Source organism: Myotis daubentonii, chromosome 2 (assembly GCF_963259705.1).
Source record: "Myotis daubentonii chromosome 2, mMyoDau2.1, whole genome shotgun sequence".
In the NCBI taxonomy this organism is placed as follows: Eukaryota; Metazoa; Chordata; class Mammalia; order Chiroptera; family Vespertilionidae; genus Myotis; species Myotis daubentonii.
In genome coordinates this window covers 107,960,313-107,987,140 of record NC_081841.1, presented here as the reverse complement: position 1 = coordinate 107,987,140, position 26,828 = coordinate 107,960,313, and the positions used below count along the sequence as shown (strand labels likewise).

Below are 26,828 nucleotides of genomic sequence, written 5' to 3'. Positions count from 1 at the left end.
ATTCTAAACTCTTTATTTAATAATTTTGCTCCTTAACACCCTTTAATAGCATTTGTTTTCCACTTGCATTTTAAATGGCAAACATTGATACTTTTTAGTCGAGGGGAAATATTCAATTTATCAAAAAACTGAAAATTCTTGGTGAGTACAAAATATCAGTGGGAAATGGTGAAATTATGAGCAAAGTTGGTACTTTTTAAAAATCCTCACCAACGACATGCTTTTATTGATCTTAGAGAGAGAGGATGGGAGAGATTGGTTGATGTGCCCTGATGCGGTTCAAACCCACAACTTGGGTAGTGCCCTGACCGAGAATCAAACCCATGACCTTTCTGTGTAGGGGAAGACACTCCAACCAACTGAGCCACACCAGCCAGGGCCAAAGTTGGCATTTTCTTTTTACCTTTTAGGGAGAGGAGAGGGAGAAACATTGATTGGCTCTCTCCCATATGTGCCTCAACTGGCAAACATTGATCAGCTGCCTTCCAAACGCACCCCAACTGGTGACTGTGTTTTGCCCAGATTTTAAGATTCCCAAGACCCCCAGGGAGCCAGTCAGTCAGATGCAAAAGCAAAGAGTCCTTTTAATTCAAGCCGGCTTGCGCTCCCCGTTCACCAGACTCACCGACACAACGGCAAGTCCAGTGGCCGAGAGAGCGAGGCCTGATGGGACAGGGGGTTTTATAGGGGGGTGGAGTAAGGGCAGGAGAGCGGACTGTGGGCCCCGCCGATAGGCCAGGCGCGAGTCAGTGTCTCATTATGCAGGATGTGGTCATAGTGATGGCGTGCACTTCCCTTGATTATTATTGGTTAGTCCAGAGAAATCCTGGGTGTGGCTAGCAGAGGCTTCTTCCTGGAAGGAGCACATGGCTCTTTCCAAAATGGAGGACCCAAGGCAAGATGGAGAGCGCAGTCCCCACCCAGGCTCCAGGGGCTAGTCCGATTGCGGGGGGGAGGGGGGGGGGGTCCAGCAGATCGACCAGTTCCAGCCCAGACAGGAAGTCCACATCCTCCGTCTGGTCCCTAGGGGCGCCAGCGATCGCCTCCTCCTCCATCTCCTCGGGCTAGGGCAGCTCCGCTCCGCGGCCACCGTTGCCACGTGGGTCCGGTGGGGGGGGGGGCGGTGGGGGGGGGGCAGCGGGCGGGTGGTGGCCCGCGCTGGGCTCCCGCTGTGGGCCGGGGAGTCGATGCCTGAGGCCGCCAGCAGCACGGCTAGGCTGTGCCTCGTGGGGCCTGGCGGCCGGCCCACGCAGGCCCCGGCCCCTCTGACCGGGCCCTGAGGGCTGTATGGACCCGGGCCCCAGTGTGGGCAAGCGGGGAGCCGGCCACGGGGGAAGGGAGGAAAGAGCCAGGCGGTGAGGCCTTCCGCTCCCAGGACCTCCCCGGTTGGTCGCCCTTTGGCCCCACCCCTCCGCCTGACACTCGACCGCCCGGGAGGCCAGGCCCTACTGCGGCAGTGGCAGTCGTGAAGGGGTTCCAGCGGCCGGACTCCTCCTCCCGCACCGCCCGCCCGGAGAGGCGCGCAGCGAGCCTTTCAACTTAAACCCAGGCATGTGTCCTGACTAAGAATCGAGCTGGTGATCCCCCACCCGGACACCCAGGATGAGTCACACCAGCAAGGGCAAAAGTTGGTATTTTAAGCTGTGTTTTTAAGATAGAAAGTTTGGCTTTTAGGTTTTTCTTTTTGTGCTTACTTTGGTGGTAGTTAATAACTTCTTTTTTAAGACTAAAATTGTTATTTAATATATCAAAACTGGGAAGCAGTGAGTCACAGCTAAAACCCATTCATCTCTATAAGCAAATGCAAACATATTTTGTGAACTATTTTTTTGCTAATGGGTTTTGTTATTTTTCAGGTACACCATCAAAGATAATTCCAAAAAGCATACTGAAGTGTGGGATCCTTCTCCAGAAGAAATTATTTCAAATGAAGTAAACAACTTAAATTCTGTGACAGCAAAATCTTTACCTAATGAGAATCTTCAGTCACTTTACAATAAGGAACTGCCTGTGCATATCTGTAATGTAATCTCTCCTGAGAAGATTTATGTTCAGTGGTTATTAACAGAAAACTTACTTAATAGGTATATGATATAAGGGAAACATATATTGCATATGATTTTATTCTCTTTTCTATATTTTATTTCAAAGATCTAGAAGTCATAAATGTAGGATTTTAAAATAGCTATATTATTTCAGCTAAATAGTCTACTTTTTACTAGTTAAAAGTATACAGTTATTATCTTTACTGGCTAACTTCACTATATTAGAATTTATTCATTCCACAAATGCTTATTGAGCACCAATTATTTGACAGCCAGTGTTCTAAGTGTTGGGTTACAGTGGTAAAAACACGGACAAGTCTTTGCTTTATAGAACTTAAATTCTAGTAGAGGGAGAAACAGTGAACAAATAAAATATTGAATGTAGCAGATGGTGATAAAGACAATAAAAAAAATCATTTGGGGAGGAAGATAATTTTAGAATGATCAAGGAAGACCTCACAGAGACAGTGACATTTGAAATGGATCATAAAGGAGGAGAGGGAAGTAAACCATGAAGATATCTGGGGGAAGTTCATGTCAGGCAGAGGGAAGAGCTAGTTCAAACACCCTACAGTGGAAATAGTCTGGGTAATCAAGGAAGAAAGAGATTCAGTTAGGCTGGAGTAGACATGTGGTCAGAGAATTGTATGTTGTCAGAAAAGATTTAGAAAGTTAAAATGTTTTTTCTTTACGTAGTTTAGAAGAAAAGATGGTAGCTGCTTATGAAAACTCACAATGGGAACCTATTAAATGGGAAAATGATATGCACTGTGCTGTTAAGATTCCAGATAACAATCAGTGGCGGAGAGGCCAGATCATCAGAATGGTTACAGACACATTGGTAGAGGTAAATGCAGAGTTAAAAATATAGTCATGAAAGTACATGCATTTTGTATTTTTATCCTGGATTTATTTAATTCATTTTTTATGAAGCTTTTCATTTGCAAAACAAATTTTTATGTATTATCTTTCCATAGACTTAAAGTTATTGTTTTCATAGGTCTTGCTGTATGACGTGGGTGTTGAACTAGTAGTGAATATTAACTGTTTAAGAGAACTTCAAGAAAACCTAAAGACAATGGGAAGATTATGTTTGGAATGCTCTCTTGTTGATATAAGGTAGTTTTTAGCTGAGTAAATTTTCTCATTAATGAATGTGATTTTAAGTATATTTCCTTTGGGATGGGTTCCGGTCAGCTTTAATTATGCTAATATATTCTTAAATTTTCATAAAATCTAGTTAATTTTAAGGTTTTAAAGAAGAGGGAAAGATAAAAATTTGAAGCACATGTATTTTTGTGGTATTAAGGAAGTAGAGATAGGTGAGTATGACAGATATCTCCATAAAATTCAAAGTGTTAAATTAAAAAAAAAACTTGAGGAACAAAGACATATAGAAATAAAATGTATTTCATAAGCATCGGATTACATTGGAAAGCTAAAAATGGGTAAATTACCAAAAAGAGTGACTTTGAGAGGATTCTGGGAAAATGGCATGGTATAGTTTTTGAGTCTACTAGAATTCTACCATAAACACAGAGCAAAACTAAAAACTGTACAGTCAACACCTGCAACAAAAATAGGCAACAAGGCTTCACCTATGAGTCCCCAAATACAAGTAGATGTGGCATACAGAAACCAACCGGTATGACGTCAGCAGTAGTGTGGGAGCATGTGGAGGGAAAGCTGACTGGCTGCCAACAGCTCTGAGAAAAGGAATTGGGAAGAGCGTTTCACTGAGGCAGACAGGCCAGTATGAGAACAGCAACCCAGAGAAGGGAGTAATGCAGGAAACTTTGTAGTTAAACGCGAGAGACCTGTAATGTGCCAGTCCTGTGGTGCTGGAGCTTTCCCAGCTGTGTAAGCTCTCAGCCATCTCAGCTTCCTTCTATGACCCTACAACTGAGGAAAGACAACTGGGAAAAAGAGCCTGATTTGAGGAAGACAGAAATGGGGCAAAGAAAAGATACAGATAAAAGCAGGGCAGAGGAGTAGAGGAATATCAAGTATGAGGCCCCATTTTCTGTCACTTTGGGAAAGCAATACAACAGAACCAAGAAGCTAGAAAAGCAATATGAATCACCCCTTTCTCCTAAGCACAGGAGATTTTTACTTAAAACATGATCAAAAGCAAGAGTTACAGTTGAATTCCATGCAAATTATTATGAGAAAAAAGAATAAGGGCCAGTTGCTCAGTGGTTAGAGCATCTGCCTGCACACCAAAGGGTTGCTGGTTCTATTCCTTGTCAAGGGCATGTACCTGGGTTACAGGTTCAATCCCTGGCCCTGGTTGGGGCATGTGTGGGAGGCAACAATCAGTGTGTTCCTCACATTGATGTTTCTCTCTCTCCCATCCCTTCCTCCCTTCCACTCTCTCTAAAAATCAATGGGGGAAAAAATCCTCAGGTGAGGATTAACCAAAAAAAGGAATAAGGAGCCAAAAATGACATGCTTACAACATAATAAACTATAATCTTGACATTTCAGAATGAATTAAAACTTTTTGAAAATGATGGACACTGTGAAGAACAACATAAAACAATTAGAAAAACTCAGAAATAAGATACAGAAAAAGGATGATTTGGGGTGGTGAAGGCCTGGGGGAGGTGGGGTGGAGGTGGGTTAGATGAGGTCAATGGGGGGAAAAGGAGGACATGTAATATTTTCAACAATAAAGATTTTAAAAAAGAAAAAGGATGATTTGAAAAAGATAACACTCAGGAAAGAATTTGAAAATAAAAGAAAATTCTATCAAAAATGTAGACTAAACTAGAGAAAACACAAATACACAATAAACAATGCCTTAGATAAATACAAGATAAGGACAGATTTTTGAAATTAAAAAAAAAATCAAAAGGATTCAAAAGAAAACAAAAGATACCTAAATTGACCAAAAAGAAAAAGACTCAACATATATGTAATAGGAATTTCAAAGAAGAAAACTAAAAGAAATAGAACCAAATGCTAAAAACCCAATTCAAGAAAGTGTTTCTAAAACAAAAGACAAAACTATATATTGAAAGGGAAATCAGGAATGTCAACATTGAGAGATTATCTAGTAAAATGATTGAACTTTTAAGAGAAGTAAAATCACGCTGTCATCACCAACACTTTGTGTCAGAAGATAATGCAGTAACATTTTTTAAATACTCAAAGTGGCAGGTTATGAGTTTTATGTCCAGCCAAACTGACCTTCAAGACAAAGACTACTGACAAACTTATATGACCACTCAGGAGTGTTGTTCCTGAGGAATCTGTAAGAGAACAAGCTTTAGATAAAAAGACATGAGAGATTTTGAAATAAGAACTGTTGGTGAACATTACATTTACTTTACCTCAGAACTATGGTTAAATGATAATTATTAGGGAAACAGTATAGCATGCAAAGTAAATATGACAATTTCAAAAATGAGGGAAGAAAGTAGAGTACCTATGAAAACTTGAATAAACTTTCTGTTTGTCTTATTGGTATTAACTAGGAGTAAGTACTTCAAATAAAATGTTGGGGGAAAACAAAAAGAGGTTACTAACAATATTGATTTTATATTGGAACTATATTACTATGTTATATAAACAAATCAATAAAATGGTAAGAAAAATGAAATTCACTATCTGTACATAGCATGGCCTAGACTTTCAGAGAGGAACTTCTTCAAAAACACTTAAAACACAGTAAGTTGACTATACATTCTTACCAGAATGTAACCTAAGGACAAAAAAGTAACTCATCCTTACCCCCAATCATCAGTTGTTTTCATTAATCTCAAAGTGGGTTGTAGTGTTGTGGAATCTACTGTGCATGTATTGTGGGGTAAGTCAAAATAGTAATTACATACATATCGTTAAGAACTGGTGTGGTATACAGATGATAAAGGTGTAAGACTAAGGTTAACTTACCTTGTACTCCTGATTTTGAATTATAAATATCAAGAGAAACTCTTGAGGTGTTTTCATTGTTAAAAACAAACAAACAAACAAAAACACCTTTTTTAAGCCTTGTAACATGAAGGCCCAAGTCATAATGAGCTATGCTGGTATGCAAATTGAGGCCTCCAAATGCCATTTCCCTCAACAGAAATGGATGCTCTTTGGGAAAATGTTCAATTCTAGGTCTGGGGCAGGAAATGTACAATATGAGCCTAGAATATCTCATATATATATATATATATATATATATATATATATATATATATATATATATATAATTGATTTTTTACAGAGAGGAAGGGAGAGGGATAGTTAAAAACATCGATGAGAGAGAAACATCGATCAGCTGCCCCCTGCACATCTCCTACTGGGAATGTGCCCACAACCCAGGTACATGCCCTTGACCGGAATCGAACCTGGGACCTTTCATTCCGCAGGCCGACGCTCTATCCACTGAGCCAAACCGGTTTCGGCCAATATGAGCCTAGAATATCTTGTCACAGCAAAAAGCCAGAAAGCTGTAAAGAATTATTAGGATTATGACAAAAGAATTCAGCCAACCTGAATAACTTCCACTGACCAAAGATGGGACAGTTTGAACATCAGTAGGATAATGGTAATTGGTAAAGCATTTGATATGTTTAAATCCCTAAGTATAAAGTGATTTAAAAAAACAAAACAAAAACTCACTGCTTACTTTTAGAGGATTTTAGGGAATCACTTCATTATTCCAAAAAGTGGTGAATAGGGGAAGTGAGGTTTTGTCTTGCTTTTCCTATATGATCTACAGTTCAATTTATAAATTTTTTAATAAATACTCCAATTAACAAAGGAAGAGTGACATCATTGGAATGGCATCATTTTATAACCCAAATAAACACAGCAGAGAATCTAGATGACAGGTATCAGTTCTACTAACATCACAAAAAGAGAATCAGACATTGTATACTTCCTGATAGAAGTACACAGTATCACCTATGAATAGTGTTGCTGGGGGAAAAAAATACAAGCCTGAATCTGATCAAGAGTCTAGACCTCACTATGAATTGAAAGGAAATATAAGGAACATGTTAAACACTGTGGCAATGCAAGCAGCTAAGTTCAGACCATGGAAACTACCAGACAGATAACTCAGTTTCTTCAACAGAAAGTTGCAAGGGAAAGAGATGAAAAGGGCAATCGTACATATCAGCCATTCATGATATATGGACTTTGTTCACCAATTCAGTCTTTTTGGAAACATCAGAAAAAAATGACCACCATCTGAATGGTTTATATTAAAGAACTAGAGGCCTGGTGCATGAAATTTGTGCACTCAGGAAGGGGGAGTGGGGTGTCCCTGGAGCCCTTGGGGGATGTCTGACTGATGGCTTAGGCCCACTCCAGGCCTAAGCTGTCAGTTGGACATCCTTAGCGCTGACACAGAGGCGGGAGAGGCTCCCGCCGCAGCTGCTGCACTCGCCAGCCATGAGCCTGGCTTCTGGCTGAGCAGCACTCCCCTTGTGGGAGCGCACTGACCACCAGGGGGCAGTTCCTGCATTGAGTGTCTGCCCCCTGGTGGTCAGTGTGCATCATAGCGACCGGTCATTCTGCCGTTTGGTTGATTTGCATATTAGCCTTTTATTATATAGGATTATTAAGTGTTTTAGATGATATAATACTGTGATTATGTTTGTTTAAAAATACTATCTTTTGGAAATACAAACTAAAATATTTTCAAATAAAATGTTATGTCTGAGATTTGGTTAAAAATAATCAGGGAATTGGTCATGTATTTATAATTGTTGAAGCTGAGTAATAGATACATCAGATTTTTTATATTCTCTCTGCTTTTGAATATGTTTGAAAATTACCATAATAACTTTTTAAAGGTGAATTCACCAGATTTTAAATAAAATATTCAGATAATCTTCAGGTATAAAGAAAATCTATAAATAAGATATAGCTTAAAGGGATATAGCAAAATACAGTCTGTTCTGAATAAATAATTAAAGAGGAAATATTTGGTAAAACTAAATATGGCTCTTCATAAATCTCAATGTTGACCTGAATCTTATGGTTTTCCCAGGCTAGAAAGGAGTCACAGGAGCACTTAGCATGTGTCTAATTATCCTCAGACTTCTTTCTGAACAGTAAAGAAGTGGCAAATTCCTGATTCTTGAATACCTTCCTTCTTAGATAAATCCATGGCAATAAAGCCATAGTGTCTTTGTAACAAGAATTATAGAATCTTAGTCTTGGAATCCAACTTAGAGGTGTCATGACAGTAATTTCTTTTATACCTGTCCTAGTACATGTACATTCAAGACCTGCTTGAAAACCTCCAGTGCTATAGAGTGTATTTACCCTCAAGGAAACTTGTCTATTAGTCAGCTCCAGTTGCTAATATCTCCTTACACTGCATTGCAGTTGGTCTCCTCATGTCTTCCACACATCCTCATTTTGTCTCACAAACAAACCTCTTGATTCTTCTAACCATCAGATATGGAAAGGTCGATACCACATTCCACTAAGACTACTAGTATTTTTTTCTTCCAGGCTACTAGTTTTGTCAAATAATCCTAAAATAACATGATTTTTAGATTTTTCCTGCTTCTCCAAATGTTTTTTGGTTTAAATTAGAAGAATTATTTCAGATACATTCTGAGCAATTCTCACTAAAACTATGAATGTGATTCTTTTCATTACATTTGGTTAGTGTAGTGTATTTAAATTTGTATTTTGTGGAGGTTAGATTGAATTTCTTTTTTTTTTTAATTAAATCTTTATTGTTCAGATAATTACATTTGTTCCTCTTTTTTCCCCCCATAACTCCCCTCCTCCCAGTTCCCGCCCCACCCTCCACCCTCACTCCCCACCCACTGTCCTCATCCATAGGTGCACGAGTTTTGTCCAGTCTCTTCCCACATCTCCCACACCCCTTTCCCCCCCAAGAATAGTCAGTCCATTCCCTTTCTATGTCCCTGATTCTATTATGATCACCAGATTATTTGTTCACTTGATTCTTAGATTCACTTGTTGATAGATGCATGTTTGTTGTTCATAATTTGTATCTTTACCTTTTTCTTCTTCTTCCTCTTCTTAAAGGATACCTTTCAGCATTTCATATAATACTGGTTTGGTGGTGATGAACTCCTTTAGCTTTTCCTTATCTGTGAAGCTCTTTATCTGACCTTCCGTTCTGAATGATAGCTTTGCTGGATAAAGTAATCTTGGTTGTAGGTTCTTGGTATTCATCACTTTGAATATTTCTTGCCATTCCCTTCTGGCCTGCAAAGTTTCTGTTGAGAAATCAGCTGACAGTCGTATGGGTATTCCCTTGTAGGTAACTGAGTTTCTTTCTCTTGCTGCTTTTAGGATTTTCTCTTTATCTTTTGCTCTTGGCATTTTAATTATGATGTGTCTTGGTGTGGTCCTCTTTGGATTCCTTTTGTTTGGAGTTCTCTGCGCTTCCTGGACCTGTAAGTCTATTTCTTTCACCAGGTGGGGGAAGTTTTCTGTCATTATTTCTTCAAATAGGTTTTCAGTATCTTGGTCTCTCTCATCTTCTGGCACCCCTATAATTCTGATGTTGGTACGCTTGAAGCTGTCCCAGAGGCTCCTTACACTATCTTCGTATTTTCGGATTCTTTTTTCATTTTGCTTTTCCAGTTGGGTGTTTTTTGCTTCTTCGCATTTCAAATCTTTGCCTTGATTCTTGCACTCCTCTGGTCTGCTGCTGGGAGTCTGTATAGTATTCTTTATTTCAGTCAGTGTATGCTTAATTTCTAGTTGGTTCTTTATCATAACATCGAGGGTCTCATTAGATTTCTTGTAGATCTCATTGAGTTTATCGGCAGCTTCTAGACAGTTCTTGAGAGACCTTAAAAGTGTGGTTCTGAACTCTATATCTTCCATTGACAATTTTGTCCTGTTTCTTTGTCTCCGCATTTTTTTTATGCTTTCTTGGTGCACCCCCTAGTGGTCTTTGTGCGCAGTCTTGTTGTAGTTAAGCCTTGATTGTTGTAGTTAATACTGGGGGGATTTGACCTCCAGGCCAACTGGCTATGAGAGTCAGCTGTGTCTGCAGTGGGAAAACTTCTGTCCTCTGGGGAGGTGCTAATCTAGCCTTTGCCTGAGGCTATCTGGCAAATGGCTCTGTGCAGGGCTTGGGCGCGGCGGGTCGCACAGGATCAAATAGGGCGGGCGGGAGGGAGCAGTTATGGCTGCTCTCAGTTCCGTCCCTAGGAGCTCTGCCTCACAGAGTCCCAACAACCGCTGCAAACCTCGGAGAGAAAGCTGCCTTCAAGTTCCGACCGAAGCCAGACAGTCCCTCTTCTCCCGTTTGAGTCTGGGTCCCTAGAGACTCGCCCGGATCTGGAGCTCAGAGTCTGAAACTCCCTCCCGATTGAAAACAACAACCGCGCCCTCCGCCGCCAGCCCGCTCCGCGTGCGTACTCCGCACCTGAGTATTTCACTTCAGCACTGCGCCTCCTCTGAGTCTGGGTGTGATATTCTCTTTCCTCCTAGTTGTAGAATTTCCACTCAGCCAGCCTTCCTGTGGTTCTGGATGATGTTTGTTCCATCTTTTAGGTGTACCCTTGAATTGGTTGTTCGAGGCAGCAATCTCCGGCGTTAACCTATGCTGCCATCTTGGTTTTTCATATTGAATTTCTTAAGCAGTTTTCATTGAACTTGCATAGACCTTGTGAATATTAGTAAAAATCCCAGTGGTGTGAATTGTAACTCCATTTTACTTTCAGTTTTATAATGATGGTATAGAAGCTTCAAGCACATCAGTCTCTATTTGTTGACTCGATCAGAATTATCATGCCCCATCTCCCCCGAAGAAGGACATATCGCCAACTGAAACAAGTCAGCATTTACACCCAAAGACCCAGCACTGACCTGAAGGGCAAGATAGGCTTTGATGTCTTTACATGGGCTTTCCACATAGAGGGGCTTCATAGGAGTGACACTTGCTCTTATTTGCGGGAACTATTTGATTCAAATACATATGTACCTAGTGGTTATTTTATTTTTCTATGTCCTGTGCTGTTACAAAACAAGTTGTCCTTCTTTGTTTTAGACCAACTGGTGGGAGTGACAAGTGGACAGCGACAGCTTGTGACTGTCTTTCACTGTACCTAACTGGAGCTGTAGCAACTATAATCTTACAGGTGTGCAGTGGGGTTCCAATAGATATGCACTGATTATTTCATTGATGTTTTTTACAATTCCGTGTATTTTCTTGTTGACAAAATAACAGCGAGCTTATTTTTTTTTTCAAACTTGGTCTTATAATACCTGTTTGGTAAGAGATATAACATAAATAATCATATGAATGAATCAAAGCATTTAATATTCTTGAGTTGATAATTTGCATGCTACAAAACAATTTATGCTAGAGTGTATTTCTGAAGCCTTTTGATACTCATTCAAACTGGAAACTTTAGTTGGGCTTCTAATGAAGTCAGGTAAACTATTTCATAAAAAGTGTGTATGTGAGTATGGATTTGAGAAGAGGGTATATATATATATATATATATGTATACATATATATGTATATATATATATACACATATATATATACATATATATATGATATATCATTTTAGAACATTAAAAAATACTCATTGCCTCCTTTACATTTTCTAATACCTTTTATCACATTAATAATCACAATTTTCATATATAAGTAATTTTTCCATGTTACTTTCTTCATTTTTACGATTTATATGAAACAGAATATGTTTTGTAGTTCTTTTGCTTTTTATAGTAAAAAAAAGCCATAACTGGAAAAATATATTTCAATCTATAATTTGCAGAGTTTTGGAGAATAGAGAGCTTATAACTGATGGTGTAACGCTCCCCTCCCCCTCTCTGGGGTGGAAAAAAAAAGTACTTGCCTGGGAATTTTCTTTTTGGCTTGGAGAATGTGGAGGAAATGCCTGTGAAAAGTGTATTTTGTAGCTCTGGCCAGTGTTTCCCAGTGGTTAGAGTGTCGGCCCATGCACTAAAGGGTCTCGGGTTTGATTCCTGGTCAAGGACATGTACCTGGGTTGCAGATTCCATCTCTCTCCTCTCTTTCTTCTCTCTCCTTTCTCTTTCTCTCTCTTTTTCTTCCCTTCCTCTCCTTCCCTATCTCCCTCCCTCCCTCCCTCTCCCTTCCTCTCCTTTCGTCTCCTTCTTCCTCTCCTCCCTCTCTCTTCCTCCCTCCTCCTCTCCCTCTATCCGTTGCCCCCTCGCCCCCTCTCCCCACCTCCCTCTTTCCCTCTCCTCTTCCTCCCTCCCACTCTTTCTGCTTAGAGGGCTTCCCTAAATGTAGAAACATATCCTTAGGAGAGGATTAACAACAACAACAAAAAGTATATTGTGTAGATTTCATTTTTGTGTCTCATACTTACTCTGCTCTTAAACCACTAGGAAAACAACACGACATGGCCATTACCTGTGAAAATTTTTTGCAGAAATGAAAAAGGAGAGCGTGTTGATGTCTCTAAATATTTGATTAAAAAGGGCTTGGCCTTGAGAGAAAGGAGGTATGGACTTTCTTTCTTTTTTTACATCAGTTTGTGATGAAGGCTTCTTATTTACCTCTATGCTTTCCTGTCTGTGTGCTTTCAAACCTAAATTGCATCTCGTTTGCTCTTTAAAATGATAAACTAAACCTAAGGAGCCAGCTCAGAAACAGATTCCTTCATGATTGCCAGTTCCTTTATTCAATCCCATCAGCTCTTGCATATTTAAACCCCTCTTTAAACTGACATGTTTGCTTCTCTACTTTTCCCTTTGCTTTGGCATTTACACTCCAACCCAAAGGAAAGGAGATGAGGGGATGGTATAGTAGGTACCAGATCTGTACCCTTTGGCTTCATGTGCTTAGACAGAAATGTTTAAGCTTTATGTTGACAGTTCTGGTATACACCAAAAATGTGTTTTTGTGAAACAGAAATGGGTAACAAAAATGTAATTGAACAATATTTACATTTAAAGATCTTTTCAGGCACATCTTTCGCGGTTTAAGTACTTTTGGTCCATGGGGAGAATGAACATGATATTGCAATAGCCCCAGCTTCCTTTACTTTCTCTCCTTCTAGATGTAGAGGTCTATGGAAATTATTGACATACTACAGGCCTGGTGCATGAAATTAATGTACGGGGGGTGGGGAGGTTCCCTTAGCCCAGCCTGCACCCTCTCGCAATCCGGGACCCTTCAGGGAATGTCCGACTGCCAGTTTAGGCCCAATTGCCCCTAACCACTCACCTGCTTGTCTGATTGCCCCTAACCACTCTGCCTCGGCCCCCGCTATGGCAGCTTCATCTGGAAGGACATCCAGAAGGTTGTTCAGCTTTCCAGTCTAATTAGCATATTACGGTTTTATTATTATAGATGTTCCAAGTAGCCACTTTGTACTATGCATGGCCAAATCTCTTTTTTTTTAATACTACACTAGAGGCCCAGCGCGTGAAATCGCGTGAGACCCAGACCCGGTGCACCACGGGACCCAGCGTCAAGTCCTGCTGGTGCCACGGAACCCATCAATGCACCTCCTGGTGACCAGTCTTTGGTTGTTATGGTGTTACGACCACTGGGTTTTTATTATATAGATTATTACATGTTCTCTTATTTGGACCCCAGTCCTGATGAAATGGAAGGAGAATGAAAAATCAGAAATGGAATGGGTCATAAGGTAGTTAGCCATGCCTGCTAGATGCTAACCTAATGCTGGACAGTGGCCTGCGGCTGCCCCTGCATCTTTAGTCCCATGTGTGTCTCTTTTGGTTCACTGACTTTCCAGGGGTCCTCAAACTATGGCCCGCAGGCCACATGCGAAAACATTTATCCGGCCCGCCGGGTGTTTTTGCCGCCGCTGCCTGTCCTGCTTAGCAGCCGACTCATCCCTGACCCGCAGTGCACAGGTGTGGAATGTCTGAGGGACAGTGAACTGGCCCCCTGTTTAAAAAGTTTGAGGACCTCTGCGACTAAAGCAATTCCTGATAAAGAAATGTTAAAGTGAACAATGCTGGGCAAGTTAATAGCACTAATAGATAGCATCTGCTTTTATGGAACTGAAACTACCAGCTGTCCCAAGGCTGAGAACTGTAAGAGAGCTGTGGAAGGTGTGAAATTATGTAACTTTATCAATGCTTATTTCCTTTTAAAAAATACAGGAAAATAGATGAAACAAAAATTTGCTATAATTCTGCTAAAATAAGCAATGCTAGTATCTCCTAGGATTCTTTTTTGTAGGCATACTTTTTTTATAATTGTAAAGGAATAACAGGAAATTTAAAAATGGAGTGTATATAGCATATTACCATTAACATTTAATCTGAATAGTACTATATTTTTAAGAGACTCATATTATCTTTGTGTTATTTTATGAATGTTGATAACTTGCCAGGTGTATATGTGAACTAAATTAGAATCAACGTGATTGTATTTCCCATTGACATCTAGTTGATTTATACTTAAGATGTACCAATGAGATTTGAAGAGAGAATAGCATGTAATATGAGATTATAAAGCATTTAAGTGAAATCAATCCTTTTTTATTATGCTTATTCATAATTTAAAGTAATTTTCATTATAACTTAAATTATGTTCCATTTCATGTAATAAATTAGACTAGACTACAGCAAATATTATATTAGAAGGATTCTGTTTATATTATTTTCTCCAGAACTTTTTATTGCTCATGTTTAGATGTATTCTTTTTTGAATGTTACAGAATTAATAAATTAGATAACAGCCATTCATTATCTGAGAAGTCTCTGGAAATCCCCCTGAAACAAGAAGATTCAATGGTTACTAAGTGTATTAAAATTAACTCTGACCCTGACAAAAAAGCTGCTGATATTAGCAATGAACACAGGGTGTCTGCATTTAAGGAGAACATTCTAGAAGCAAGAACCCCTGGATGCTATAAACCACCAGTTATTCCCAACATGAAAGTATTTGAGGCAGTAGTCAGTTGCATTGGTGATGATGGAACAGTATTTGTGGTGCCTAAGTTGTCAGGTAAGATCTTTTATGTTATGTAGGATTCATCAGTATAAGTCCTAGCTAGTAAGATAGACATGGATTTAAATACTTAGGACAATATTTAACCTCTTCCAACCTCATTTTCACTGAGGTTTTGTGAGGGTTAAATGAAATAATGAATGCAAAGTGTTTTTCACAATTCCTAGCACATAACCATTTATTGAGACATTGGGAATAGACATTAAGCTTAAGATAAACATGGGGATGGTTCCAGGTTCCACACATCTTTTTTTTAAAATAAATCTTTATTGTTCAGATTATGGCAGTTGTTCCTCTCCCCCCCCCCCCATCGCTCCCCTCCACCCGGTTCCCACTCCACCCTCTGCCCTTAACCTCCGCCCCCCCATCCTCATCCATAGGTGTATGATTTTTGTCCAGTCTCTTCACGCACCTCCCACACCACTTTCCCCCCAAGAATTGTTAGTCCACTCCCTTTCTGTGCCCCTGTTTCTATTATATTCACCAGTTTATTCTGTTCATCAGATTATTTATTCACTTGATTTTTAGATTCTCTTGTTGATAGCTGTGTATTTGTTGTTCATAATTTGTATCTTTACCTTTTTCTTCTTCTTCCTCTTCTTAAAAGATACCTTTCAGCATTTCATATAATACTGGTTTGGTGGTGATGAACTCCTTTAGCTTTTTCTTATCTGTAAAGCTCTTTATCTGACCTTCAATTCTGAATGATAGCTTTCTGGATAAAGTAATCTTGGTTGTAGGTTCTTGGTATTCATCACTTTGAATATTTCTTGCCACTCCCTTCTGGCCTGCATAGTTTCTGTTGAGAAATCAGCTGACAATCTTATGGGTACTCCCTTGTAGGTAACTGAGTGTCTTTCTCTTGCTGCTTTTAAGATTCTCTCTTTGTCTTTTGCTCTTGGCATTTTAATTATGATGTGTCTTGGTGTGGTCCTCTTTGGATTCCTTTTGTTTGGGGTTCTCTGCGCTTCCTGGACTTGTAAGTCTATTTCTTTCACCAGGTAGGGGAAGTTTTCTGTCATTATTTCTTCAAATAGGTTTTCAGTATCTTGCTCTCTCTTCTTCTGGCACCCCCATAATTCAGATATTGGTATGCTTGAAGTTGTCCCAGAGGCTCCTTACACTATCTTCATATTTTTGGATTATTTTTTCTTTTTGCTTTTCCAGTTGAGTATTTTTTGCTTCTTCGTATTTCAAATCTTTGACTTGATTCTTGCGATCCTCTAGTCTGCTGTTGGATCTTTGTATATTATTCTTTATTTCAATCAGTGTATGCTTAATTTCTGACTGGTCCTTTTTCATATCCTCCAGGGTCTCACTAAATTTATCGGCAGTTTCTAGAAAATTCTTGAAAAACCTTATAATGATTGTTTTGAATTCTATATCCAGTAGTTTGCTTTCCTCCATTTCTGTCATTTGTGACCTGTTTCTTTGTCTCCTCATTTTGGTTGCTTCCCTGTGTTGATAGAGTGGCTTTGTGTGCTAGGTGTCCTATAGGGCCCAATGGTTCACCCCCTCCCCCAATTACCTGAGATGGACACTCTTGGTGTACCCCTTTGTGGGCTGTGTGCACAGTCTTGTTGTAGTTAAGCTTTGATTGTTGTTGGTATCACTGGGAGGAATTGACCTCCAGGACAATTGGCAGTGAGAATCAGCTGTGTCTGCAGTGGGAGAACTTCTGTGCTGGAGACACCCTTCTGGGGCAAGACTTGCTTCAGCGGGGCTTTGGTGCTCACTGAGTCTGCCCCCTGAGTGTGTCCCTTATGGATCCAAGGAGTTGAAATCTGGATGGTCCCACTCTGACCAATGGGTACACTGGCTCTTGGATCTCTAAGGAGGTGCTAATTTAGCCTCTGCCTGAGGCCACCCAGCAGGAGCTACAGAGAGATATGCAGATTCCTCTTCTTTGTTTGGGATTTGGAGGTGCCCAGATAAGGCCCAGCTGTGAAGCAGTGCAAGCTGCTATGGGGCCTTAGGCCTTCTTTCGGATGTTCTGGGTCTCTCTGACCCAGCTGCAGTTTGTTAGGTAATTTTAGATTGCAAAGGGCCAGGTCATTCATATGCAAAAGCCTCTATGCACAGCTTGGGTGGTGCGGGGTCTCGGAATCAACAGGGCAGAGCAAACAGCTGTGGCTGTTCCTCAGCCCTGCCCTAAGAGGTCCCAGGTCTCAGTGTCCCACAGTAATTGCTGCTAGCACCTCTGAGATAAAGCTGCCCTTGAGTTCCGCCCGATGCCAGACAGTCCATTTTCTCCCCGTGTGAGTCTGGGTCCCCAGAGACTCACCTGGAACTGGAGTTCAGAGCAGTCAGGAGCTTGTGTCTCCCTCCCGATTGAAAAAGACAGCCGCATCCTCAGTTGCCAGCCCTTTCCACGCACATGTGCGCCTCCGTACCTCTGCACTTTACTTCCGTACCTCCTCTGAGTCTCAGTATGCTTTTCTCTTTCCTTCTAGTTGTAGAATTTCCACTCAGCCAGCCTTCCTGTAGTTCTGAATGATGTCCGTTTTGTCTTTTAATTGTAGTTTTGACGTGGTTGTGCGAGGCAGCAATTTCAGATGTTAAACTATGCTGCCATCTTGGTTTCTCTTCCACACATCTTAAAGGGGGTAATTCTTTTAAAAGGTACCTATGCAAGTTTGGAGGCTCTCTAAGAAAAAAGAATATAAAATTTTATGTTCATTTAGAATGTGAAAAGAAATTACCACAAATGACTAGAGATTCAGGGCCCTTTGAGAATGAATATTCAGGCTTTTCTGAGATCTCCTTAAGCTTATGTACAAGTTCTTCCTTTCTACAACCTGGTCATGTCCAAAATACTCTATAACTCCCAACAACTCTAGTATGACTTAATCTCTTTTAGTTCCATAGTAAGTCTACCTATGGATAAGATGATGGTGGCTATGGATAAGGTGATGGTGGCTATGAATTTCTTTAAATTTTTGTTTCATTTGTTGATCTCCTAAATATTATTTTTTAATTTGGAAAACCAAATAAATCTGTGTAGTAGGCTATTCTAGAGCCAAGAAACCCTTCTAGAAGACGTGAACAATGTTTGAGACCTCTAGCACTAGAAGTTAATCCAGACATGTGTAAATAGTCATAGTTCAAACTGCTTGACTATAATGTGCCAGGCAGTGTACTACATACTTTACATGTATTTCCCCACAATCCTAATAATGCAGATAAGCACTATTACACCCAGTTCACAGAAGAACAAACAGATTTTGAGGGTAAAGGAACTACCCAAGATCACTCAACTAAAGTGGTAGAATTATTTAAAGAAACTAATTTCAGTCTACGGCCATACCACCCTGAACGCGCCCGATCTCGTCTGATCTCGGAAGCTAAGCAGGGTCGGGCCTGGTTAGTACTTGGATGGGAGAAACTAATTTCAGAGCCTGTGTTCTATGCTATCAGTTATGGGGATATGTATTTACTCTGGAAATAATGGGTCAGTTAGCAATAAGTAGCATTAGAATTTTAATTTTATATCCCAGCATTCTGCTGTATCTTAGAATCAAGTAGCACATAACTATGTTCTATTTCACTTAGATGTGCTAACAAAATAACACCATAAAGTAGTTCCTTTATATTACGCTCTCTGGTACATAGCTAGAGTTTTTCAGGGTTCTTGCACTCCCAGAAGAATGCTTATGCTTACGACTAGAGACCAGAATAATTCTTTACATGCTGTTAGTCAGTTGTATGTTTTGAAACATATAGAAGCTACTGACTATAAGCTTTAATTGGATTTTTATTAAAGCTCTAATATATGCGACTGATTTTTAATTCTTTATTATATTATCTAAATGATAAAATTATTAAAGGTTAGTGATGACTTCATTTGAAAGTGGTAAAAATTTTCCTAAGTACTTTCTATTTTTAATAATTTCTTCAGAATTTGAGCTAATAAAAATGATGAATGAAATTCAAAGTAATTTAAAATGCCTTGGTCTTTTGGAGCCTTATTTCTGGAAAAAGGGAGAAGCCTGTGCAGTAAGAGGATCAGATACTATGTGGTATAGAGGCAAGGTAATTGAAGTCGTTGGCGGCACTATCAGGGTAAGTTTGATATTCTTTTGTGACTATTTTCAAGCTTAAATGCTGTAACATTAAGTGTTCTTTTAAATCTAAATACATGAAAGTTTGATAAAAACATTTTTTAATGAGTTCAATCCCATAGGAAGACTGGTCAATGTATTACATATTTATTTGTCATAAGAATTTTTGTTTTTATTTTTTGTTTGTTTTTTATTTTCTTCTGTGTGGTTTTTTTTAAGTATAATTATTAACGTGAATAACCAAAAAATATTTCCAGGTAGAGATTTGGCCACTAGTACTTTAATGGTACCACTTATTTGTCATTGGAAGCTCTGTTTGTATGCATGATGTCAAGTAAAAACAGCTTGCTTTCCAGTACATTACATATTTCCTTAGCAAATTCATTTACAGCCCAGTTAATTTGCCCTATCAGGATAATGGTTACTTTCAGAATACTGAGATACAGTATTTGAATTTCACACAACAGATTTAGAAAGAACTGTATACTTTGAAAAAAATGTGTATATAAAAAGACACATAAGAATACTTCCATTTTAATAATGTATTTACAAAGTAAAGCAACTAAATCATGAGCCTTTCAGCACTTTAAAATTTCAATTTTAGGAGGGTAAGAAAATTTCTTTTTTACTTTCACGGGGCTTATTATCTATTTGATGATGATACCTAACAATTATATAGCACTTCTGATTTTATAAGGTTCTTTCACATATGTGCATTCATGTTTGTAGATATAGGTTATTTCCATTTTACTAATAGGAAAATTGAAATTTAGCATTTGATTTCTAAATTTCTGATCTAAATCTTGTGCTTTTTCTACTGGACTACAAGCTTTAAATGGTTTCAATAGAAATAAAGTGGCTTCAAATTTGGGGTGAGTATTTAAGCATATGAATACTTACAGATTCATGTATTTATATGTACATGAGTTCATTTTCACATACATTTGAATTGTTTAGATAACCCCTTTTTAATACAAAAGTGAACTGAAATTCACTTTTACTAATTTATTATAATTCATGAATTTTACATATATGGAATCCAAATAAATAAGATGGTGGTAAATTTATTTTTTCTGTTTTTAAAATTTATTTCAAAGTATTTTAATACTTTAATCATCACTTTTATTTTTCTGTGGTCGTTTTACATTTCAAGTATACACAATACACTTTCATTCCTTAACCTGATATCTTTCAAAGTTTAACCTATGATCGACATTAAGAAATAAACATTACACCCTGGCTGGTGTTGTCAAGTGTCAGCCTGTGCACTGAAAGGTCATGAGTTTGATTCCCAGTCACAGGTACTTAACTGGGTTGCAGATTCCATCCCCGTCCCAGTAGCGGCACAACCAGTCTGTGTGTCTCTCTCACATTGATGTTTCTTTCTCTCCTTCCCTCTGTCTCCCTCTTTGCCTTCCACTCTCTCTTAAAATCAATGGGAAAAATATCCTCAGGTGAGGATTAACAACAAAAGAAGAAGAAATAAACCTTACATGAAACCATACTCTCTCTAACTACATATAATATACTCATATTTTTATTCAACTTTATTTCATTTTTTAAAAAAAACTTTAATTACAGTTGACATGCAATATTATATTAGTTTCAGGTGTATTACATAGGGATGAGATATTTATATAACTTACAAAGTGTTCTCCCTGATAAGTCTAGTACCCGCCTGGCACCATACCTAATTATTACAATACTAGAGGCCCAGTGCACGAAATTCATGCATGGGTGCGGTCCCTAGGCCTGGCTGGCGATCAAAGCGCGAGCGTCTGGTGTGGAAGGGCAGGTCCCAGCTGACCACTGGGCCCTGGGTGGCACCCGGGTCCCCGGACCCCCGCGCGCCCCCCTCCACCTGTGTCACAGCACCCGAGTCCCCACGTGGAGATGCGGGGCTGGATGCTGAGGGTGCCTCTGGGCCACCCAGCAGTGCCACGTGGCAACCAAGCAGGCAGCGCGCTCTCTCCCAGCTGGCCTTGCATACTGGCTCCTGTGCGAACCCACAGGAAATCCAGCTGGCCCCTGTGGTCCCAGTGGCTGCAGCCTGGCCCCCCCAGAAGAGGCCATGCGGGTGTGGGGTGAGCTCCTCGCAGACGCCTGGCACCTGAGCACGGGGGCTTCCCTGGTGTGCCAGCCCTGGCATCCTGGGGGAGGGTAACGGGGAGTGAGAGCGAGCTCAGTGGACACCCCGCATTCTCATCGCACCTCTGTCCCCAGGTAGCCAGCGAGAGGTCACAGTGCATCACTGACACACACACACACACCCCCCCCCCCCCCCGGCCCCGCCATGTTCCGCACTGCCCCCTGGTAGTCAGTGCATGTCATAGCAAGCAGTCGAACTCCCAGTCTCCCTGTCGAACAACCGCCTGAGGGGACGATTTGCATATTAGGACAGTTTGCAATATAGGATTACTGACTGTATTTCCTATGCTGTACTTTACATCTCTGTGATGTCTTTTTTTAAATGCTGATTGCCAAGAAAACCCAAGAAGGAAGCATTGCATGGAAAGTTTCCCGAACTGTGAAATTGTTTGAGAAATACTGAGAATTTGAGAAATACTCCTTTATTAAATGTAATATAGTACTTCTACAATATTTAGGGAGGAAGACAAAACAAAATTTAAAAATTATTTTGAAAAATTGATTATTCTCAAGGAATTTGTAAATGTAGTAGGAACCAGTTTAAGAAAACAAAAAGCAGCCCTAGCTGGTTTGGCTCAGTGGATGGAATATCAGCCTACAGACTGAAAGAGTCCCGGGTTCGATTCCTGTCAAGGGCACATGCCCAGTGGGGGGCCTGCAGGAGGCAACCAATCAATGATTCGCTCTCATCATTGATGTTTCTCTCTCTCCCTCTCCCTTCCTCTCTGAGATCAATAAAAACATATTTTTTTAAAAAAACAACTCTGGTTTATGTGTAAGAGAAAAATTTAGACAATAATATCCTGTGGGATGAGGAGATATGATGTTGCTTTTTTCTGATTTTTCAAGTCCGGATTTAGATATCTTTTTAATATATCTTTTTAAAAAAGAACAATAGCAGTTTCTTCTGTCCCTTGGCTTTAATACTAAATTTTAAATATAAACTGCATTTGTCCTGTTTCAGGTACAATATTTAGATCATGGACTCACTGAGAAGATCCCACAATGCCATCTCTACCCTATTTTGCTATATCCTGACACACCCCAGTTTTGTATTCCTTGTCAGCTCTATCATACCATACCTGTGAGTAAACAGTAATTGGTAGCATGATTAATTTTTAAATGTTTTTTATTAACAATAATTTTCTAGAAATTAGCTTGTAATTTGAAATCTCGTTCAGTTGTAACAAAAATAATAAAATACTTAATATGACAGCTAAAGGGACTTCATGAAGAAAACTACAGAATTATACTGAAGGATATAAAAACATCTGAATAAATGAAGAGACATGATATCTTCATAGATGGGAAGGCATAAGCATGTAAAAATGTCTTATTCCTTCATCAAATAAAATTTTAATAGATTTGAAGCTGGAAGTCAGATAAAGGAATGTATATTAATTATCTTTTGCTATATAAAACTAAGCTGAAACTTGTGATCTAAATTAACAGTAAACTTTTAAAAAATCTCATACAGTTTCTGTGATCAGGGATTAGGAGTAGTTTAGCTGGGTGGTTTGGTTCAGGGTTCCTGGTGGTTCTGTAGTCAAGATGTCACTAGAGGTGCCATCGTTCCAGGGACTGACAGGTACAGGGTCCACTTCCACGTGGCTCACAGGCATGGTGTTAGCAGAAAGCAAGAAGCTCCCGTTCCTTGCTCTTAACATGTGAAAAATAACAATCACTGCTCTGTAATAAACACATCTTGTAGGCATTATAATACATATTGTACAAGCACCACATTGGTATATTGGCCTTTTCAAAAGCATATTTCTAAAGCATAAAATGCTTTAAAAGAGTATGATGGTCGAAGCTCAGACAAATACTAGTTTCCTAAGATCATTTCTATCATACACCCAGGATATTCTCTGAAAACTGCTTATATATTTTGTACTACTCTCTAATGGTATGTGTTTATTGCTACTTTTGATGTATCTTCATTTACTTCATGAATTATTTTGTGAAAATGTGAAAAATCAGTTTATTTCTCCCAAATAGGTTGGTAGTGTCTGGCAACCAGATGCAATAGAACTCCTTCAGGAACTACTTTCAAAGAGAGAGGTGGAAATTCACATTATGGTAATTGTACTTAAAGCATATATCGATTTAAATTATTTGCCATAAGGTGTTACATGTAACATCATTTGAGGGATCTTTTTATGTTGAACAATGTTCCTATCTGAATGTAAATTACTCATTAATATAAAGAAGTTACTACTTCAGTTTCTGAGAACTTTTATAAGCATTAGAATCGGTAATTTGGAAGATTCCATATTAACAACTTATTTTGATAACGGGGAGCAGTATCAAAGAATGAGAGGCATTTAAAAATACACATGGTAGTTTTCAGGACAGTGCTACTCATGGAACACTGTGCTAGGTACAGGTAAAACCCTATGCTCAAAGACCTTCTCCAGTCAGGGAAACAACTAGACACCAGACCTAAGCCCAGGAGCTGTATACTACAAAGTCACTTGGCTGATAAAATGAGTAAGTACATAGGGACTTAGTGATGTTGAGAACTGAGGTAGCCCTTGAAGAAAAGATAAGGAAGTTCTCCTGACCAGGGAAATGGAATCCACCATGAAGCATAGAGAGACAAATGGACATGGCACATTTTTAAGGAGTTTAACTGTTTGGCTAGAAGAATAGAGGTTTCATGAGAAAAAGTAGTGGTGAATAGGATTTAAGAAAGGTAGAGGTCAGTCGGTGGGGCCCCATCAGAGGTTTCTAAGCAGTGAGGTAAGAAGATTAATCTGCAGCTATGTTTAAGGATTCCAGTAGAAATATACAAAACTGTAAGGAGAGTGTTTCTGTATGAAATCTATGATGATAGGATGATAAAGACTTAAGAATAGCCACAGACCCGCTTGAATGAGAAAGTAGAGAAGCTTTTAGTGTTGCTTGTGTTAGTAACCAGAGCCCCTCTGGTTACTTATAAGCTCTGTGGGACTTGAGTTTATCAAGGTAGCTTTCTTTGCTACTTAGTTTAACATAGGAGAACAACTTGTAGTACAGTAAGTCCTCACTTCACATCATTAATAAGTTCTGTGACTTTAAGCGAAATGAAGAGTTAAGTTTCTAGGCATCTTATTAATGTTTTAACTAAAGGACCTGCTGTATACCAAATATTGCTCAGTTTCTCTGAAACCATGGATTTGCATGCCCTGCAGCCCTTATTGCCTATCAAACCTTCCCTAGGCCCAGAGGTACAACTATGAACTGAATAGTCAGAAATTCCTGCCTTCATGGAGTTTCCATTTTAGTGGTGGGAAACAAAATTAAAAACATCTATATATATAAAGAGCCAGGGTCCCTAACGACTGAAGGTTCTACCTAACACCGGAAGTCAGTGCTGGGTTGCTGTGGCGACCCAGCACTGACTGCAGCAGGTGCCAGAGCACTGACTGCCGAGGGGGCTGCAGATTAGGCCTGGAGAGAGGCCTGCAGAGAGAGAAACAGGGTCTTATTTGAAGCCTCAGTGGCAGCTGTTGATCAGCCGTTGCCCAGCCGTTGCCTCTCTTTCTCTCCTGGCTTCGCCAGCAGCTGCACCTCTGTTTCTCTCTGGGCCTCCAGCAGCCCCGCCTCTTTGATCAGGCCCAGAGATAGCCCCAGAGACACTGACTGGCATCGAAACCGACCAATCAGAACCAAATCTGGGTGAAATGCCAGGAGCCAATGGCTGCCTAGGAGGCAGAGCTTTTGACACTGACTGGCATAGAAACCACCAATCAGAACCTAATCTGGGTGAAGTACGAGGAGCCAATAGCTGCCTAGGAGGCGGAGCTTTTGACGCTGACTGGCATAGAAACTGACCAATCAGAACCTAATCTGGATGAACTATGAAGGCAGAACCTAAGGTGGTGGCTGAGGAGGGGTTATAGGGTCAACAGCTATTTGGTTTAAGGTATAAGAAAGTGGTTCAATTTTTTAATGACCACTTTGGCAGTATAGTGCATATGGCTGGCTATCAGTCCAGATATAGAGATTATGTGTTTTTGTCTGCCAAGAGCATCTCCTCCTGATGAAAAAGGCTTTTCCTCCCCATTTAAGCAATCCTATCCTATATAATCTATCTATACTAATAAAAGGGTAATATGCTAATTAGACCAGGTCAACCGGCCATCTTCCGGACGTCCGACTTCCTTCCGGACAAAGCCATGGTGGTGAGGGGCGAGGCAGAGGCAGTTAGGGTTGAATAGGCCGGCAGGGGAGGGCAGTTGGGGCAATGAGGCAGGCAGAGGCAGTTGGGGGCAAGATCAGGCCGGCAGGGAAGGGCATTTGGGGCAACCAGACCGGCAGGGGAGGACAGTTGGGGGCAATCAGTCCAGCAGGGGAGGGCACTTGGGGGCGAGATCAGGTCGGCAGGGGAGGGCAGTTAGGGGTGATCATGCAGGCAGAGGCAGTTGGGGGAGAGATCAGGTTGACAGGGGAGGACAGTTGGGGGCGATCAGGCAGGCATGCAGAGAGATTAGTGGCGGTCAGGCAAGCAAGCAGAGGGGTTAGGGGCAATCAGACAGGCAGGCAGGTGAGCAGTTAGGAACCAGCAATCCCAGATTGTGAGAGGGATTTCCGACTGTGGGATCGGGCCTAAACAGGTGGTCAGACATCCCCCAAGGGGTCCTTGATTGGAGAGGGTGCAGACTGGGCTGAGGGATTCCCCCCCCCCCCCTGTGCACGAATTTCGTGCACCGGGCCACTAGTCTATAATAATAAAAGGGTAATATGCTAATTATCCCAGACATCATTCCAGATGTCCTTCCTGATGAAGCCGGGGCCTGGGGAAAGCCAGCCCAGGTCCCAGGTGCCTGCCGGCAGCCAGAGGAGGAAAGCCTGGGTCCTGGGTGCCAGAGGGAAGCCAGTGCTGGCAGCCGGGGGCAGGAAGGCCTACTCTTGCACGAATTTTCATGCATCAGGCCTCTAGTAAAATATAAGGTATGTTAGGTAGTGACAAGTGCTGGGGAGAAAAATAAAGCAAGAAAGGATGACAGAGGTGAGGCCAGGGAGGAAGTCACATTTTTAAATACAGTGGTCAGGGAAGACATCACTGCAAAGGTAAAACTCAAGTAAAGACTTTAGAATGAGCACAAGCTATGTGGATGCTGGGAGAATAGTGCAAAGGGCTCCAAGACAAAAGCACGCCTAGAGTGTTCAAGGACAGCCAAGGATCCTCTGTGGCTGGAACAGGAGGAATAAGAAAGAGAAGAAGTGGAGACAGGAGGAAACTTGTGAGACCTCTGCTGTCAGGCTGACCTGGGGAGCCATTTGAAGTTTTGAGTAAGGGAGTGACATGCTCTGATCTTATATTCTAGTGTTTTCACTCTGCCCTGATAGAAACTGGATAGTAGAAAAAGATAGAAGCAGGGAGTTCTGCTGGCAGGCAATTATAGAAACTCAGTAGAGACCTGACTTTGGACTTAGGTGGTAAATGGGACAGATCAGCTGGTGAGTATGTGTCTGCTCAGTACCTGATCATAGTCCAGGGATTAAGAAGCCATTATCGTGACTCCTTCTAGACTGCTATTAATCTCTTCCATTTCTGCCATTCTTGAAATTTTAACTAAACTTCACTTTTTTACACCTGAAAATAACTTTTCTTTCTCCTTCTACTTGGTATAGTTATTGGTATCATCTAAAAAT

General features: G+C 40.4%; 1 protein-coding gene across 2 annotated transcripts in view; it reads left to right on the top strand.

The window, feature by feature from the left end:
* RNF17 (ring finger protein 17) overlaps nt 1–26,828 on the top strand; it is a 157,168-nt gene that overhangs the window by 99,937 nt on the left and 30,403 nt on the right. The window contains exons 20-28 of one of the 2 annotated variants that reach the window (XM_059684174.1): nt 1,857–2,084; nt 2,742–2,892; nt 3,046–3,164; nt 11,041–11,131; nt 12,378–12,493; nt 14,687–14,976; nt 18,878–19,041; nt 22,153–22,272; nt 23,187–23,267. In XM_059684174.1, the coding sequence (XP_059540157.1) occupies nt 1,857–2,084; nt 2,742–2,892; nt 3,046–3,164; nt 11,041–11,131; nt 12,378–12,493; nt 14,687–14,976; nt 18,878–19,041; nt 22,153–22,272; nt 23,187–23,267 (1,360 nt within the window). Of the gene's footprint in view, nt 1–1,856; nt 2,085–2,741; nt 2,893–3,045; nt 3,165–11,040; nt 11,144–12,377; nt 12,494–14,686; nt 14,977–18,877; nt 19,042–22,152; nt 22,273–23,186; nt 23,268–26,828 lie in introns of both variants that reach the window. The other variant, XM_059684175.1, reaches the window with a different exon arrangement.